Source organism: Anthonomus grandis, chromosome 8, assembly GCF_022605725.1.
Source record: "Anthonomus grandis grandis chromosome 8, icAntGran1.3, whole genome shotgun sequence".
Taxonomy (NCBI): Eukaryota; Metazoa; Arthropoda; class Insecta; order Coleoptera; family Curculionidae; genus Anthonomus; species Anthonomus grandis.
Genome location: NC_065553.1, coordinates 18,863,395 through 18,879,480, shown reverse-complemented (window position 1 = coordinate 18,879,480; position 16,086 = coordinate 18,863,395). Strand labels below are relative to the sequence as shown.

At 31.3% G+C, this 16,086-nt stretch overlaps 2 protein-coding genes across 4 annotated transcripts in view; both read right to left on the bottom strand.

Moving 5' to 3' along the window:
* Nucleotides 1-1,532, bottom strand: part of LOC126739660 (ras-related and estrogen-regulated growth inhibitor-like protein) — a 30,763-nt gene extending 29,231 nt beyond the window's left edge. For both annotated transcript variants that reach the window (XM_050445437.1, XM_050445436.1), the window contains exon 1: nt 1,219-1,532. Coding sequence is in view for 1 of the 2 variants with exons in the window: in XM_050445436.1 (XP_050301393.1) it covers nt 1,219-1,306 (88 nt within the window). In the remaining variant the exon portion in view is untranslated. The remainder of the gene's footprint in view (nt 1-1,218) is intronic.
* A 332-nt stretch (nt 1,533-1,864) lies between these two features.
* Nucleotides 1,865-11,529, bottom strand: LOC126739862 (uncharacterized). 2 transcript variants are annotated; one of them, XM_050445679.1, is made up of 3 exons: nt 11,242-11,529; nt 2,141-2,851; nt 1,865-2,082 (listed from the first exon to the last, which is right to left on the bottom strand). In XM_050445679.1, exons 1-3 carry the CDS (start codon nt 11,447-11,449, stop codon nt 1,955-1,957), a joined length of 1,047 nt encoding a protein of 348 aa, XP_050301636.1. In that variant the 5' UTR covers nt 11,450-11,529; the 3' UTR covers nt 1,865-1,954. The 2 variants fall into 2 exon arrangements, with proteins under 2 accessions (XP_050301636.1, XP_050301635.1); XM_050445678.1 differs by having other exon boundaries at nt 2,135-2,851; nt 11,242-11,524.
* Nucleotides 11,530-16,086: the final 4,557 nt, after the last annotated feature.

Sequence of the window (16,086 nt, the reverse complement as noted above, 5' to 3'; positions counted from 1 at the left end):
ATTATTGTCCATCGTTCTCTAAGCGCTCGTTGTAGTATTTCCTTATTTATTAAAATAATATTTTGTTTTCGAAACTTTATTTGTTTTATTCACATCGATTACACTTGGATACAAAACATCAGAAGCTAGACCGGCCTCGACTTCGAGAAAGTCCTTAGAACGGCACTAGATAGACACGCATTTGCCAATGTAATGGGCAACCTTCATTGAAGACGTTACGGAAAAAAGAAAGAAGAATAGAAAAATAGTCGCTATGATAGTAACAAAATAAAGGTTTTCATATGCAATTGGAAAAACCATCTTAGGCAAATACAATTTTTAGGAGATTCAGGCATTATTAAAAAAAAAGATACATGCACTTAACAAAAAGTCGAAAAGTGGTTAGAGAACGTCATTCTTAAAAAATATAAAAAGGTGAATATTTGGGTAGGACTTATTGATACCAGTTAATAAATCCTATGACGGTACAGCGTTATCCAGAGTTATTAGTTGACGACTTGATTCCAATACTACAGCCTGATGAAAATTAGTCACTTATGCCAAATCAAGCATTAGGATTTTAACAGAATAGAACACCTCTCCGATAGGCTGCTATAAGAAGAATTCAAGATAATGTTTTTCCAAACCAGTGGATAGGAAAACATGAATCAATGGAGTGGCCGCCTAGGTTACGCGACGTTAGTACATTTGATTATTTTCTTTAAAAATTAATTGTACAAATATAAGCCACACACGCTTGATATCCTCAAAAATCGCATTTATAATATCATTAAGAAGATTTCTTAAAGCACAGTTGAAAATGTACAGCAAAAATGTATTGGTAGTGTGGAGTACTGAGGTGGGAGAGAGCTTTAAGTGTCGGCCATTTCCAGCATTTAATAAAATTTTAAGAATCTGGAATGAAATTCATCAATTTATGTTGCAATAAAGTATTTAATAATTATTACTTAAACGTAATTTTATAAACATTTGAAGATGAGTATAAAACACTAAACATACAACATGTTCCGGAAAATCCATAAATATCATAATTTTTTGCGACATTCTATATACTTATGTGCTCTACTAATCCGAGGATTTTTTTAGAAAAAACCCTCTTTTTGTTGAATTATTATTTCTGTAAATTACTAAGTAAAACTGTTCTATAATACTGTGAGAAAAAATTCTACTTCATTACATGATCAAAATTTTTCCAAAAAAAAACATAAATGTACATACCAGTTTTTCCAACCCCAGGTGCCCCAATAACAGCAACCTTAACCTCCGACAATGACGACTTCTTCCTTTTCATTACTTTTGTATTCATTGTAAACCCTCTAACTTTATTGCCAATATTTCGTTCAATTTAAAAACCAAGACCAATGTGGACACTCCGTGAACACGAATACTCAAAAGTAACCTTCACCAAAAAAAAAAAATAATAATCCATCAACCTTTCATCAGCACTTTCACTATGAAAAATGTTTTTTTAACAGCATGTCAAAACTGTGTAACGCTCCGTTCCTGCGGTTCTGCTAAAATTAAACTCGCACTACTATCGCGAGCTTTTCCCGAACCTAAACGGCCGATATGTTCGCAGGTGGGAAAATGTAAAATTAGATTTTGTTGTCTTTTGGATTTTCATGCCTGGTTTACATTTACCTGAATGTTGTTGTAAAATATACGAAGAGTGAATTGTGACCCTTTTTTACGGTTCGTGCCAGTAGAGGCTTGAGAAAGTTGTCGTATTATTTAAAATAGTTTTATTGTTGCGAATACCTGTAGGACAGTTACTTGCTCGCATTCCCCTTAAATCCACCGCAAGAAGCATTATTTGCGTTTTTTAGGCTTCTTTAATTAATCACAAAATTCGCAAAGAAACAAATTGTTTAAATTGTATAATGATATTTATTTCACCCGTTCGCAGTAATACACCAATAACATCAAATAATCACAATTAATTAGTAATTTTCTCCTAGATATTATCCCCTTTTTGAGCTCCTGATTTCAAACGCAAACTGCTATAAGTATTTTTTTGGCAATTTTTACATATTTTTTTCCCGATGTTGGAGCCTTCATATGGATGTTTCTCTATATCAGTTACTAAAAAAATTATGAATAATAAAAGACAATACATGTAAGTTAAAATGTTTACTTTTACATCTCTGTTCAAAGTTTTTGCTTCTTGGAATTCTACTTCTGCATTGTACCTTGCAGGTCTGTTTAGTAGAATTTTGACTTAGCACTTCAGATTTATTTTCTTGTTTAATTGTTTCTTTAGTTGGTTGTACTACAGGATCAGATTTATTTGGATAATGACACTTCTGACTTATAAGTTTCCCATGACGGCAAAACATCGGATTATTACCGCTCTCAGTTAGAGAAGACGTGGATTTTTCTTGACACTCTATTAGTCTTAGTTTTTCTTCGTCGTCTATAGAAGGAATTTCAATGGATTTCATTTGGTCACTAAAATCTGATTGTATTTCCACTGAAGACTTTAATAGGTTTGGTTTAGTTCTATTAAGGGCATCATAACTATTTGGGGTTAAAGCATTTTCTTCATCATCAAGTTTAATTAAGGAGGCACGTATTTCGCTTATACAAATGGTTGATATTAAATGACCACTGGGACATTGTTCAACTAAGTTTTCAAGGCCATGGTCGGCGTTTTCAGTTTTATTCTCATGTTTTTGAATACATTGTGGGGAATTGCTGGTTATGAATGGTTCTTCCGCCAAATGCTCCAAATCATCACCAATTTTGTGTATTTCAGGAGCAGGAGTCGATGAGTTATCGACTGTTTCAGTATAAATGAACTTTGGTTTAGGTTCTTGATCAGGGCTATCGGATTGGCAAATATGAAGTGATGCTAAAATAAAAAATTCAATAGATATTTATTAATATTTATTAAACGAGCATGAACTATCAAAATTAATAGCAAAGTTGAAATAACTAGTAATGGAAAGAAACAGGCTGATAGCGAAAAAGAGAATAGATAAGCGGGTCTGACCGTTTCTTTCCTTAATAACTTGCTTCTTAATGTGTACAATTTGCTTCTTTTAAAAACGAATTAATTAAAGAAAGAAAGAAACAGCATAGCAGACTAACCAAATTCAAGCTGATAAAATTCAACAGATAATTTAAGAAGCAATTCACCTATTAGAGAATTCAATTACGAGACAACCATACCACTAACCAAAACTCTTTATTTTTAGTCTCGACACGTGTTTCGCTAACGATGTTAGCATCATCGGAAGAAGACTAAAACTATTTAATTAGAATTTTAGTTTAAAGCTATACCAGTTTTAATCTTCTCCCGAAGGTGCTAATCCAAAATGAACATCGTTAGCAAAACAAGTGTTGAGAATAAAAATAAAGAGTTTTGGATAGTGGTAAAACTATCTCCTATTTTGAGTGTCACAGCAAAGGTTCCAATCACAGGACTATTAGAGAATAGACGTGAGGTAAAAAATATAATATGAGTAAGAGATAGTTATAATATCCTAGATTAGGTGGCATATTGTCATTATCTAGCAGATAAAGTATCTCAATAGAGTATCTTTGTGGACTTAAGAGTTACTGAAAGTCCTCCTGCAGGTTGAAGGCGCATAGGAGATCCCTCTAATTTTTCTTAACTGCGTGATCACACTAGGAGAGTTTGGAATCCAATTTCCAAAAATATAACAGGTGATATGATAAAATTATATATACTCTATCAAAAGTAGGAGCTCTGCTTTTTTTGAAATTAATTCTAAATTAATTAAATTTTTCTAAATTAATTAAATTAATTCTAAAAAGCCTCTCAGAGTGGTTTCATTGGTCCACATAAAGCCCATCGTAGCGTCGTGCTCTCCCAGGCAAATAGTCTGAAATGCTGGTGTAAGTGTAACTGATTCACGGACCTAGCTCCATGAATTTGCCAGCCTGGTAGTTGTATTGCTGCACATGCAAAGTAGCAGCAGGTCGTTGTAGCTACTAGATGCCATAGAGTTGGTGACAATGCCCCGTTTCCTAGAGCATGCTCCACTTTTCCCACTTAAAGACCAGATTCGTAGATTTGTCAGTCTGGTAGGCATATTGTTGCATACGCAGTAGTTTTTCAACGAAGATGTCTTTTTGTAAGGTAAAGATCAATACACCCCCCATAGTCTTTAACAAAAAACTTGTAAGACTGATTGGTCGTTAAGTTGAACGGTCCGCGTAGTCGTTTCCTAGTGGTTTTGTACTATCGCCAACTTTCACCTCTCGCCATTTCTTATGAACGTAGCTGTGAGCAAAGCTGGTCTTAAATGTTTCGAAATTATGGTAAGTCAGTAGGTATATTTAACTCATATATTGAAGGATCAGGATTTTTATTATTTTGAAAATCTATACAAGTTTTATTGCACTATATGAAAGTTTGACTGGTTTTAGAAAAATAAATAGAGGTTGCTTATAATTAATTAAAAACATTTTTAAATTCAAAGATTGCCAAAATCTACGAAAAAATTATATATTTTACGATATAAAATAGATAATGGCATGGAATAAAAACCTTGTTCAAATCAGATTATCCCGATATAGTATGAGAGCCCGTAACACACATAGCTTGGTCATGTGTGGCAACTGAGTAAGTAATAAAAGCCGATAGAGATTTACTCGCTAAATACGATACCCATTTGCTTCAAACTCAAATCTTACTTATTTAGTTACGTTTGGGCGAGATATATGAACGTAAATTATCGGGATCCTTATTAAATTGGCTATTCTTTCTTTCGCCGAAAGTCATCTACCTAATAACCGCGGCGCCACCTCTTACGTCGTGAAGAAAGTCTTTATGCATTTTACTCCTTAGAGAAAACGCTGGCTTAGTTACATTAATTATTTTAATAATCAGGGAAGTCTGTAAAAGAAAATTCAGGGAAGTCTGTAATAAATAAATCGAGGTGCCGAAACCAATTGCGGAATGGCATAAGGTTAACCCAGAGGTTTTGCTGGTTTATAAGATGTTTATGAGTAATTGGATGTAGTATTCAGAGCTTGCCATCGATTTATATATTCAAAATAATTAATAATTGCTGCTATGACGATAAAGTCGTTGGACCGCTCCTTCGCGAACTCCCAAATATCCTTGAATTTAATAAGTGAATTTAATACATCTTATTCTAAATATTAATCTGAGGCAATAATAAAAATAGAAACACTATATAGAATAGGCCTCAGTAGCCTGCCTTGCGGTACTTTAATATTGTTACATTTTGGCATGTGCAGTTTTCAAGAGGTAGTTGTATACGTGACAAGAAAGTAAACATCACTTGAGATGCCGACTCTTCAAAACCAATATATAACAATATGGCAGCCATAATACTATGATTGATCAGATCAAATGTTTTGGTATATTCCAAGAGTATCACTTGAGGTCATCACATTATCCACAATGTCAGTTATACCACTTGCACAATTATCTTGAGCTTGATGAAACTGATTGCTCTAGTGTATATTTTGATCTTAAAAAAAGATTGGTGTTTGGAGCTCAAGCACTAATTTTTCTAAAATGCTTGTGAAAGTTTGAAAAATTGATATAGATCTCAGGTGATCGAATATTGAAAGAAAAAGCATTGAATATGTAAGATAGAAAACAACTCGGATTAGAGTGAATTGGTGGTTCTAATAAATAAATGAAAATAGTATAGAAGTATAGAAAATTAAATCAATAGCAGCGACACTTTGCGAAGGACCTGTGAATTATGGAGAAAAATTAGTAAGTAATCTGCAAAAATAAAAAGTTAAGAGTAATTGCTTTAGAGATAATCGCAAGATTGTAGGCGAGATGCATAAGGAAATATCAATATGATTATAAAAACTTTATTTAGGAAAAAAATTAAGTGGAGATGCCAACCAAGAATATAGGTATGTACATAGAAAGAAATAAATATATAAAGAAATAAGACAATAGAAGCCAGAACAAAAGCATAAAATTAAAAAAATACAAAAGATATGTACCATCTGATCCTTGGGTATGGTATTGGTATGCATATTTACGCATTATGAATTTTTGGAGTCTTCATAATTACATATTTAAATAATAATATTGATACAAAACATTTTTATTTTTCGATATTTATTTTATTTGGAACACATTTTATAAATAAACCAAAACTAACTAATATCTTTTTTGATAATATGGAATAAAAAATTATCAATACTTGGTAAGCGCACCCTCGTTATCAATACAGCTTGCAAACGTCGTGGAATACCTAAATTAAGTTTCTGGTATTTTCTTCGGTTATTTGGTCCCATGCGTCATCTATCTTTAGGCGTAATTCATTCTGATTTCTAGGCCTAAAGTTATCTTTATACATATATTTTGCCATTTTACCCCAAACGTTTTCAATTGGGTTGATATCAGGGCTTTTCGAGGGCCACGGTAAAACTTGAATTCGCCTCTCGTCTAGATAGTTTTAAACTCTATGGGCTGTATGTATAGGAGCATTATCATATTGGAAGATAAAATCTTGCCCATAGACTACTCCAATCAATGGCATCATAACATTGTTCAGGATATTGCAATATCCTAAGGCAGTAAGCCTTCCCTGCACTATTTGACAAATGCCTGGTTCTCTAAAACTAATCCAGACCCTAACGTTTATATTACTAAAACTAAAGACCCACTTTGATTAGTTTTATGTGTATATCTTTCATCATATTTGGTATTAGAAGGTCTGTAACCGCGGATTTCGCCATTATTGTATGATTAAAAGGTTTTTTTCATCCGAAAATATTACCGTTTCCCTTATGTTGTTTTGGTGTGCATATTGATGGGCAAATTCTAATCTTCTCTGTTTGTTTGCTTCAGTCAAAAATATTTTATTTGTACACAGCAACTTTTAATTTCCGAATTTCTTATCCTACTACGAGCTGTATTAGCAGAATCAGGAAAATTTGTCTTTGTTCGCCTTTATTGATGTTTCAAACAAATTGTTTCTTAGAAAGCCAACTAACTCCCTATCTTGAATGGCGTTTGAAATTTTTGGTCGATCAGAACCTGGATTTCTTGCAATAACTCTATATTCGGCAATTTTTGCCTTAGCTAAGGAAACGGTATTTTTACTAATGCCCAATTCTTCTACGATACTTCTTATCGGAACTCCATCCATATATTATGGCTTTTTGTTGAGGTGATGCAGGTGAATGCAGGCATTTTGAAAGAACGATTTTGTTAACGTGGCTGTCACAAAATTAAATTAACTTTGATAACATCAAAATATATTATTCTAATAGACCAAGAGATTTAGGAGATTTTGCTGTACCATTTTTTTTCGGCACGATAGGGCAAGACGAAACCAATTAAATAATTTCAAGATATTCAAAAGATTCTAAGAAAACCTCGTATAAAAATAGATTATACCTATATTAAGCCTACGAAGAGCAGAGATGGGAAATATATAATAAAAATAAAGTTAATAAAAAGTAATAAATGTGAAGAATATGAAAAACAGATGCTGCTAACCAAATAAAGAAAAAATTAAACCAAATTTAAAAAATAAATAGTGTAAATCTTAAAGCGAAAACATAAATATTGTAACTTTTGCTTAATTAAAAAAGGAATAGTAGAAACGTACACAAATTATAGTAGGAACCTGTTCAAGGTGTTGACTACTCATAGTGAAGAGAGGTATTACTAGAACCTTAAGACTGACGAGAAAATTTAAACTTTCGTAAGTTATTTGACTGTGTGAACTATGGAATATTTCTGAGAGAATTACAATGCTACAACGTCAGTTATCAAATTATACACTTAATGCGTATTAATCATATTTCGAAAATAGTTGTGATAAAGTTGCTGGTACATTATTGAAAAAGATTACTGTTGATATTAAAGGTCTATGCTTCACTTTAATGATCTAAGTTAACAAGTATTGAATTGAACGCTAAATACAGACTCTCAAATTGTATGACGGCAATTTTATTTGCAGGTGATATACTTAAGTGTTATATAGCACAGTCGATCACCAAAGAACGGCTTTATGTAAATAAATTGTTTAGTGAAATAAAGACTTATTTCTTCTCGCAGAGAATAAAAAAGAGATGCTTAAAATTTATAGTGTGACTGCTGTAAAATTCCTTAAGGTACACTTAGACCAAACTATAACGCTTTATACATTTTGATAAAAAATTACTCAATAATCTATTTGTACTGAGGAATGCATCATATGGTTCTCGTAAGGTCTTGCGAGAAGAAATCAAACTAATTTAACGGATTTTATAGAACTATTGTGAACGAAATATATCAATTAGGGTCAAGTGGTGTAAAAATGAGGCACCGAAGATTTTGGGTAAAAATAAGACAGTCAATTTTTTGCCACTAAAAATTATTTTAATGAGACGAAAAAAGGACGTAATAAAGTCTAAATATTCTAAAACCTGAAGACACATTCATTCAAACGGTAATATTAATTTATACATGAATTATTTAATCTACCATAATATAATGCAATTTTTATGACAAAAACTTTTAAAATCGGCGCGCAAACTTTTGTTGCGTTAGTACCTTAGTAAAGGAAGGTAAATTGTCTATTCGAACGGCAGCAAAAAAATTTCGCATTGATAAGTCAAAATTATTTCGGGCTATTCACGAAAAAATTGTTTTAAAACGTGGCCGAAAACAAGCGCTATCGGATGAACAAGAAAGAGATTTGACAGAAAAAATTAAAATTATGGCTAAATGGGGATTCGCCTTATCCAAACAAGAAATTCAGTTAGTTGTGCAAACATATGTTTAACAATGAAAATGCTATAAAAACCACATTTAAGGAAGGCAAACCTGGTGACGATTGATTTCGTTCATTCTGTAAAAGAAATCGACTGAGCCAGAAGAAAATGGAACAACTAGAAAAGTGTAGGAGAACAGCTACCAGCGACCCTTTTATAATATATTCCTTCTATGATCGCCTGGGTGAAACAATCCAACAACTTGGTTTGCAAGACAAGCCTGCACACATATTTAACTTGGATGAAACAGGGTTTAAGATGGATCCAGGTAGAATAAAAGGAGTTGCAGCATTGGGCCAAAAAGTTCATAGAAGCATAGAAGGATCTGGTAAAGAAAATATTACAACCATGGCGTGCATTTCTGCTAGCGGCATATTATTACCGCCATTAATTATATATCAAGAACAAAACCTGTGGAGCACATGGAAGGGATCAAACGATTTTTTTTCAGCCGACAACTGCGGTCTTTAATAGTTGGTTTTCCAAATTTTGTTCAATGGTTTCCGAAAGGCCGCTGTTTTTTGATGATTTGATCTGCGAGTTATGGAATGAAGGTATTACAGAGGCTATAATAAAAAAGTCGTTTGAATCGACTGGCATATATCCTTGCTCTAGGGAAAAATATCCAGTCAACGGTCTTAATAAAATTAAATTGCAAAAATACAATGAAAGTGTTCAAAACCCCAGTCCATTAGATGTGTTTGAATTAAACCAAGAAAAGGAAAATGATGAGGTTGTAGCAAACCATAGCGAACAGAAAATAATTGAAAAAGAAGCAACAAACGAGACTAATGACACTAAAACATTTCAAGATAATAATGTTGAGCCACAACCGTCTTCGTCCACTTCATTCGAGAATATTTTACTAAATAAGATAAACAAAACAAATCCTGAAATAAAGCGAAGGAGAAAAGTTAATTACAGTTGTGCTGTTTTAACTAGCGCCGAATATTTAGATAGTATTAGGGAAAAAGAGTGTCACAAAAGAAGAAAAAAGTGACAAAAGTGGCCGAGTCCTCTTCAGATGATGAAAGTGTAACTTACCAAGAAGAAAGCGACATTGAAAATATGACATTAGACGAACTCATAGAAGAGGAAGAAAAAAATTATGCAGCCGAGGAATTTAATACAAATAGTGACATAAATATTGGCGACTATGTTTCGATTAAGTTTTGTACCAAAAAAAAAAAATAATGCATTACGTTGCGCTAGTAGAATCTATTGGGGAGACGAATTTTCTGGGTCTTATTTGCGTCGAAAAGGGGAAAAATTCATATTTCCTCAAATACCTGAAAAATATGAAGTACGAAAGGATGACGTAGTAATGAAACTACCTCCTCCAATAACCCATGGAGGTACTGCCAGAGTTTCACAGAAATTTGTGTTTTCTATCACTATAAATAAATATAATGTTAACTAGATCGTTTAACTATAACTACTTGCAGAGTATTTGGAGTTTTTTATTTATTTAAATAATATTTTTGATGTACCTATCTAGAATTTATTTTCTGTTTTTATTTTTATTTTATTTTCAAACTGCGACTTGAGTTTGATTGAATTGTCTTTACATATTTATGTATTTCTTATTAAAGGTTTTTAGTATGGGGTAAAAATGACTCAAAAAAATGTTTTTTTTTTTTTTCAAAAAAATTATTTTCCAGTTTTTATTGCATTTTTTAAATAAATCTGAGAAAAATCGTACAAAATGTAGTTTCATTTTTCAACCAGGGTATCTCATAATTGCCCCACACCACGGACAGCATCATAAATGTCTGAAATTGCCATGTATCAGTTTTACCCACCCCCTGTCTCATTTTTGCCCAAAATGGCAGGTAAATATGAGACAGGAGTTGTTATTTTTTTTCTTAACACCCATAACAATTTCCTTGAATTTGTCATTTCTATGTTATTCAGCATCGAAATCTACATAGTATGATCATTTTTTGAACATTTATTTCAAAAGGGAAATGGTTTAAAAATTAAAAGTTTTATAAAATGTCTCATTTTTACACCACTTGCTTTTTAGTTCTAATTTAAAAAAATCCATTTCTTTTTAAATATATATACTTATTTCATTGTTATTTATGGCGTATTAGGTAATATGAAAGTTTATAACTTGCTATAATAGTAAACAACTTTATGCTCCAAATCAGATCTGCTCACTGGTGGATAAATATAATAAAAAAGGATTTATTTACATTATAGATTTCGTTTGGTTTAGTGAAAATATATAATTTTTTTATAGTAGGGCAGTTAAATGTATAAATAGCTGACTAAAAAATGTATTATTCCAATACAAATTTTATTTGCCAAGAAGCTTTTACCGGTCGGGATGTATTTTTGTCAACTGGAATGACCTTGTGTCAGGGTTATCAAGTTTTCATTGACCTATATTATTATAAAAATTGGAACCAGACGGAAAAATCTATATATAAACAAAGTTCAGGGATATTTTTGTAAAGCAGTTCGAAAGAGAATAAGGAAAAACTAGTTTTTGTAATATTATACCTCGGTAATTTGCCAGTCTGACTTCTTCATCGATCAATCTCTGTAGCTCTCCTTCGCTAATTTTATCATCACTTCTTACTCTTTCATTTAATACGTACAGCATAGTTTTGGATGCAGTGATAAATTCGAATACACTATCAAGAATCGCTTTCCATTTTTCATTTCCATCGATTCCATAACACTGATTCAAGTGCAAAGCACAACTCATTATTATAGATTATTTTTATTACTAAAATTTTGAGTTTTTAATACGGCATTAGAAGTTGTCAAAAATGATGTATGACAGTTATTTGAATTGTTAGTAAGCGTTCGAATTATAGATTTAAATTTGATTTTAGTAAGGTTAAGCGCTTCATAAAAATTGTTGATACAGGTATCTGGTTTTTTTAGCATAATTTACAACCTGTAAAGTTTCTGACTTGGTTAAGTATATAAAAATAAAGGTTCCACTAAGCCGATTCGTTTCGTCACAAGCAAAATATTAAATTAATCGTAAACTCTATTGAGTCATTTCGTTTTCGTGCTCGTCAATTAAAACTTAACGAACTTAAAATAAACGAACCAAATAGTGAGTTCCTTTCTATATGCGATCGGTGTTTTATAAATTCAAACGATAATCAGACTAAAAAATTTTAAAAATGGATAAGAAAAGGAACTTCAGATTGATGAATAAAAGTTGTTAATCTGGTCGTCACTCTATTAAATTTCTAAGGAATTACTTGAACACTATCTAAAGAGAATCAAATGCTTAGACAAGATGTTGTTAAGTTGAAACTCAATGTGAATAAAAAATGTTGATTAGTAATTTATCTATTATTACCGGTACGAAAGATCTGGAGTATAGAACAAGCAGTGCAGATTTTTTTGATTTTTTTCTGGATACACCTATGTCTTCAAATGATGTTGCTTAGTCTTAAACAAGTACCAATGAAAAGCAGCATAAAGGCTATTGTTACCTTAAAACCTGAATATAAAAGACGGATTCTTACAACTCGTTCCAAAAAAGAAAGCTGACTCTTAAAAACACTAAATTTGATTATTCCGATTCCAGAATCTTTGTCGATGGAGAGCTGACCAAGCACAAATAGTACCAGTTCTTTAAACCCTACACTATACAATCAACTCAAGTAAATACTGTCATATTCTCTAACTTTTCCTATTTGTTTTGATTTTTTTTGTTATATATAGTTTTTATTACGTCATGGAAGTTAGCAACAGAATCAGAAACGAAAATCAAATTTTTACAATGGCCCAGATAAGTTCTACACGCAATCTATTTTTTCCATATTTAAAGATTAAATCTAATTTTAAACATCTAAAATAAAGTTAAGAGAAAAACTATAATTACGTATAGACAAAAAGGGTGTAGATTTGATTTTTTTCGGCATAAAAGATAAATGTTTGTAAAATAATAAATAACTTAAAGAAATCACAGAAATTGTTAAAAATTTTGTTACACCTTCAAACTTGGTGTAAAAATAAAAGATAATAAAATACATGATACATCTCAGAAACACACGTTTTTTTAGGGGATGAAGATGTGTAAGCCACCCTCAAATATCTTAAAAAATTATAGTAATTACTAATAATTTGACTTTTTTGTAAAAAGATTGAATATTTAGTGTGATATCAAAAAATTAATTGTGGTAGAATGTGTTTATTTCATATTTTTTAAATATAGATTTTTATATAGGGAACTGGATACTCAAATTCATTATCAGTTATTTCGTTAAGTTAAGTTTCGTTAAATCCATATTATTTATTAATGACTTTTTGTAAAAATCTTCCCAAAAGTACAAAACATACAAACATTAATTTATAATAAATTGCTCCCGTACTTCAGAAATAAATTTAAAATATTTACAATTTTCGTGCTTGAATATTCAATTATTTTTGATTCGTATGGTCCATTTTTTTTATTTATTTGGTAACCTTTAAAAATTATAACACATGTTATATGGTAGGAAGATATATTTTCTTTCCAAAAATTTAGCCTTATTTCGACCTGTTGCGTTATATCTGTATTATTTATGAATTTCTTTATTTCAGTACTCACTAATAAAGAAAATTTATTTGAAATATTTTGTACACTATACATTACACCTCTTCATCCCCTGAAAAAATGTGTGTCTCTGAGGTAAATAATGTATTTTATTATTTTTTATTTATGTGCCAAGTTTGAAGGTGTAACAAAATTTTTAACAATTACTGTGATTTTTTTTAACTTATTTATTATTTTACAAACATTTATCTTTTATGCCGAAAAATCAAATCAAATCTACACCCTTTTTGTCTATATGTAATTATAGTTTTACTCTTAACTATATTTTAGATGTTTAACATCAGATTTAATCCTTAAATATGCAAAAAAATAGATTGCATGCAGAACTTATCTGGGCGACTATAAAAATTTGATTTTCGTTTCTGATTCTTTAAATCGCTGCACGAAGCGGAATCACAGTCTAACACAGTCAAGTCACTCGACCCTTTTCGACTAACCATCCGCACCTGCCGACGCCGCCCCTCTCGCCTATCGAAGTTTATCGATCCCCCGCATGCGGGGGATTTATACCGGTTCGTCGACGAAATGTGGTTATAGGGTTGACTCGGTTCAGTTTATTTTCAACGTTTACCGAGTGTGCCAATATTTTTTGTTTTTGTGAATTTAATATTCTGTCATTTAGTGATGAAAAGGAAGGTTCCAATTGTTTAGCGGATGCAAGTGATATATTACTCACCATAACTCCAGATTTAGTAAAACTAATAATAAAATAAAAAGTAGATTTAGTAATTTTTTAAAACCGATACCCGTATCGGTTTTAAATCCAACAAAAAATTATACACCAATTTTAAATATCGACAGCAAAGATTATCAAAATTTACATACAGAAGAAGGCAACGCACTAGTGTATGTTGGTGGATATTTATTACGAAAATGTAGTTTTAAACATAGCTGTGATATTTGTATTAATTTTTCCAGAGGTGATGATGTGCATGATAAAACTACAATTTTTTGTGAAAAAAAAGCCTACGAGGGTAGTCAGGGATGATTTGGCGGATTAACTGTACCCCCAAAGAGCTTCAATGAATACATTATCTTACTATAGGATATTTTTACGAAAAAATTTAATAATATTTGTGTAAAAGATAATGCAGGCATTTATTTAAAAGAAGAATGTGCAAAAATACCATTTTCACACCCTTGTTCGAGTTTTCCTTTGGACTATATGTTACTATGCTGTTATACTATGCTTTATTTACAAAAGTAAGAATCTATTATACACTAAAGTTTGCAAATAGAGAAATAACTAAAACTAGAACAGGAAATAAGAAGGAAAACCATAAGCTGAAAATACTGCAAAATTTATAATTATTGTACAAATGTTTTTTGGATTAGAATAAGATTTAAAATTATACTCGTACATAGTTCCTCTAAATAAATATGTATTGTTTATTATTTAATATTTTTTACTGTGTAATAGAATAGTAAGTGTGCATTGTAATGCAATTACGATTATTAACAAATAAGAAATATATGCATATACCTACATATAAATCAAGTGTTTTTTTTTAATTATTTTCTTTTTTGCAGTTTCCGAGTTTCCCACTAATTACATGTGTTTTGATCAGCCAACTCTGATTCAACAAATTAATATTCAATTTAATAATAAATGGTAGTAAACATCCAGGTAGAAATAAGCGTCCAGGTTTCTACATACCTACATAGTAGGTAAAGTGGATTTTGGTAAAATCCCCAAACAAGTAAAGCATTAAATAAAGGGTGTCTAAATTAAGTGTCTGAACCAAATGATTCCTCTTAAGTAATCAGGTCAATCCAAAAAATAAAGATAATCGGTACAATCCTACGTTTTTATTATTGAGAATAATAATGCTGGATTGAATAAAATAAGAAATAAAATAAGACTAAAATAAGAGTTCAATTTACACAAACCCCCATAAGGCATTTATACAGCAAAATAAATTAAGAAGTTGACCAAAATGCACCTAATATTTTATTTTTATTTGAAAACGAAAGTACGCACAGCGTTTTGGTCAGAAAACCCATTAAAAGATAAAATTTACCTGGTATGTAATTGATCAATTTCTTGAAATATTCCTGGCATGTGATTGCTAATTCCTTATTTTATTTTATTTTGCTGTTTAAATGCATAAATGTCAAATAAGGCCTTATTTTATTCTATTTGTCTGTATAAATTCAGCTTAACTAGTCGGCAATTAAGGTATACATTTAGGTTTACACCCTTTATATTAGGTACACCTTTATTAAGATTAAAGGGTTTTTAGGGGATTCTAGTTTTCTTAACAACATTCCTAAGGTTTTGACTCAAATGTAAGCGTTTTATTAGCATTATAAAAAGAAATAAAAGCAAAGAAAAAATGGCGACTGGATGCATACATAAATATATTACCTATTATTTAGTTGTTGTTTATTTAATGTGTCACAATGAATAAGCGTCAAAACTCATCAAAATATTTTAAAATAAAAAACCCTTGATTTTACCCAATAATATTATTAAACTTAATACTACTATTTCCTTATTGCCCCACGTAAACGCATTTCTAATGTGAACTTTGTGGACGGACTTGTATCCTGTCATGCGAGGGGTGCCGGCGTAGTTTACAAGTGATTTACGACCGCTTATAAAAAAAGGCGGCATTTTGAGGCGATCAAAGAAGTGATTCTACTTGTTGAAATCTATATACTTTGGCGGTATGCTTTAACATCGACACATGCATTAGTACGCTGCCGCTGTTCCATAATCCACGCGGATTTGGCGATCTTTTAATGCAAAGCAATGTGTTTAAAACAGGCCCCGGTCTATA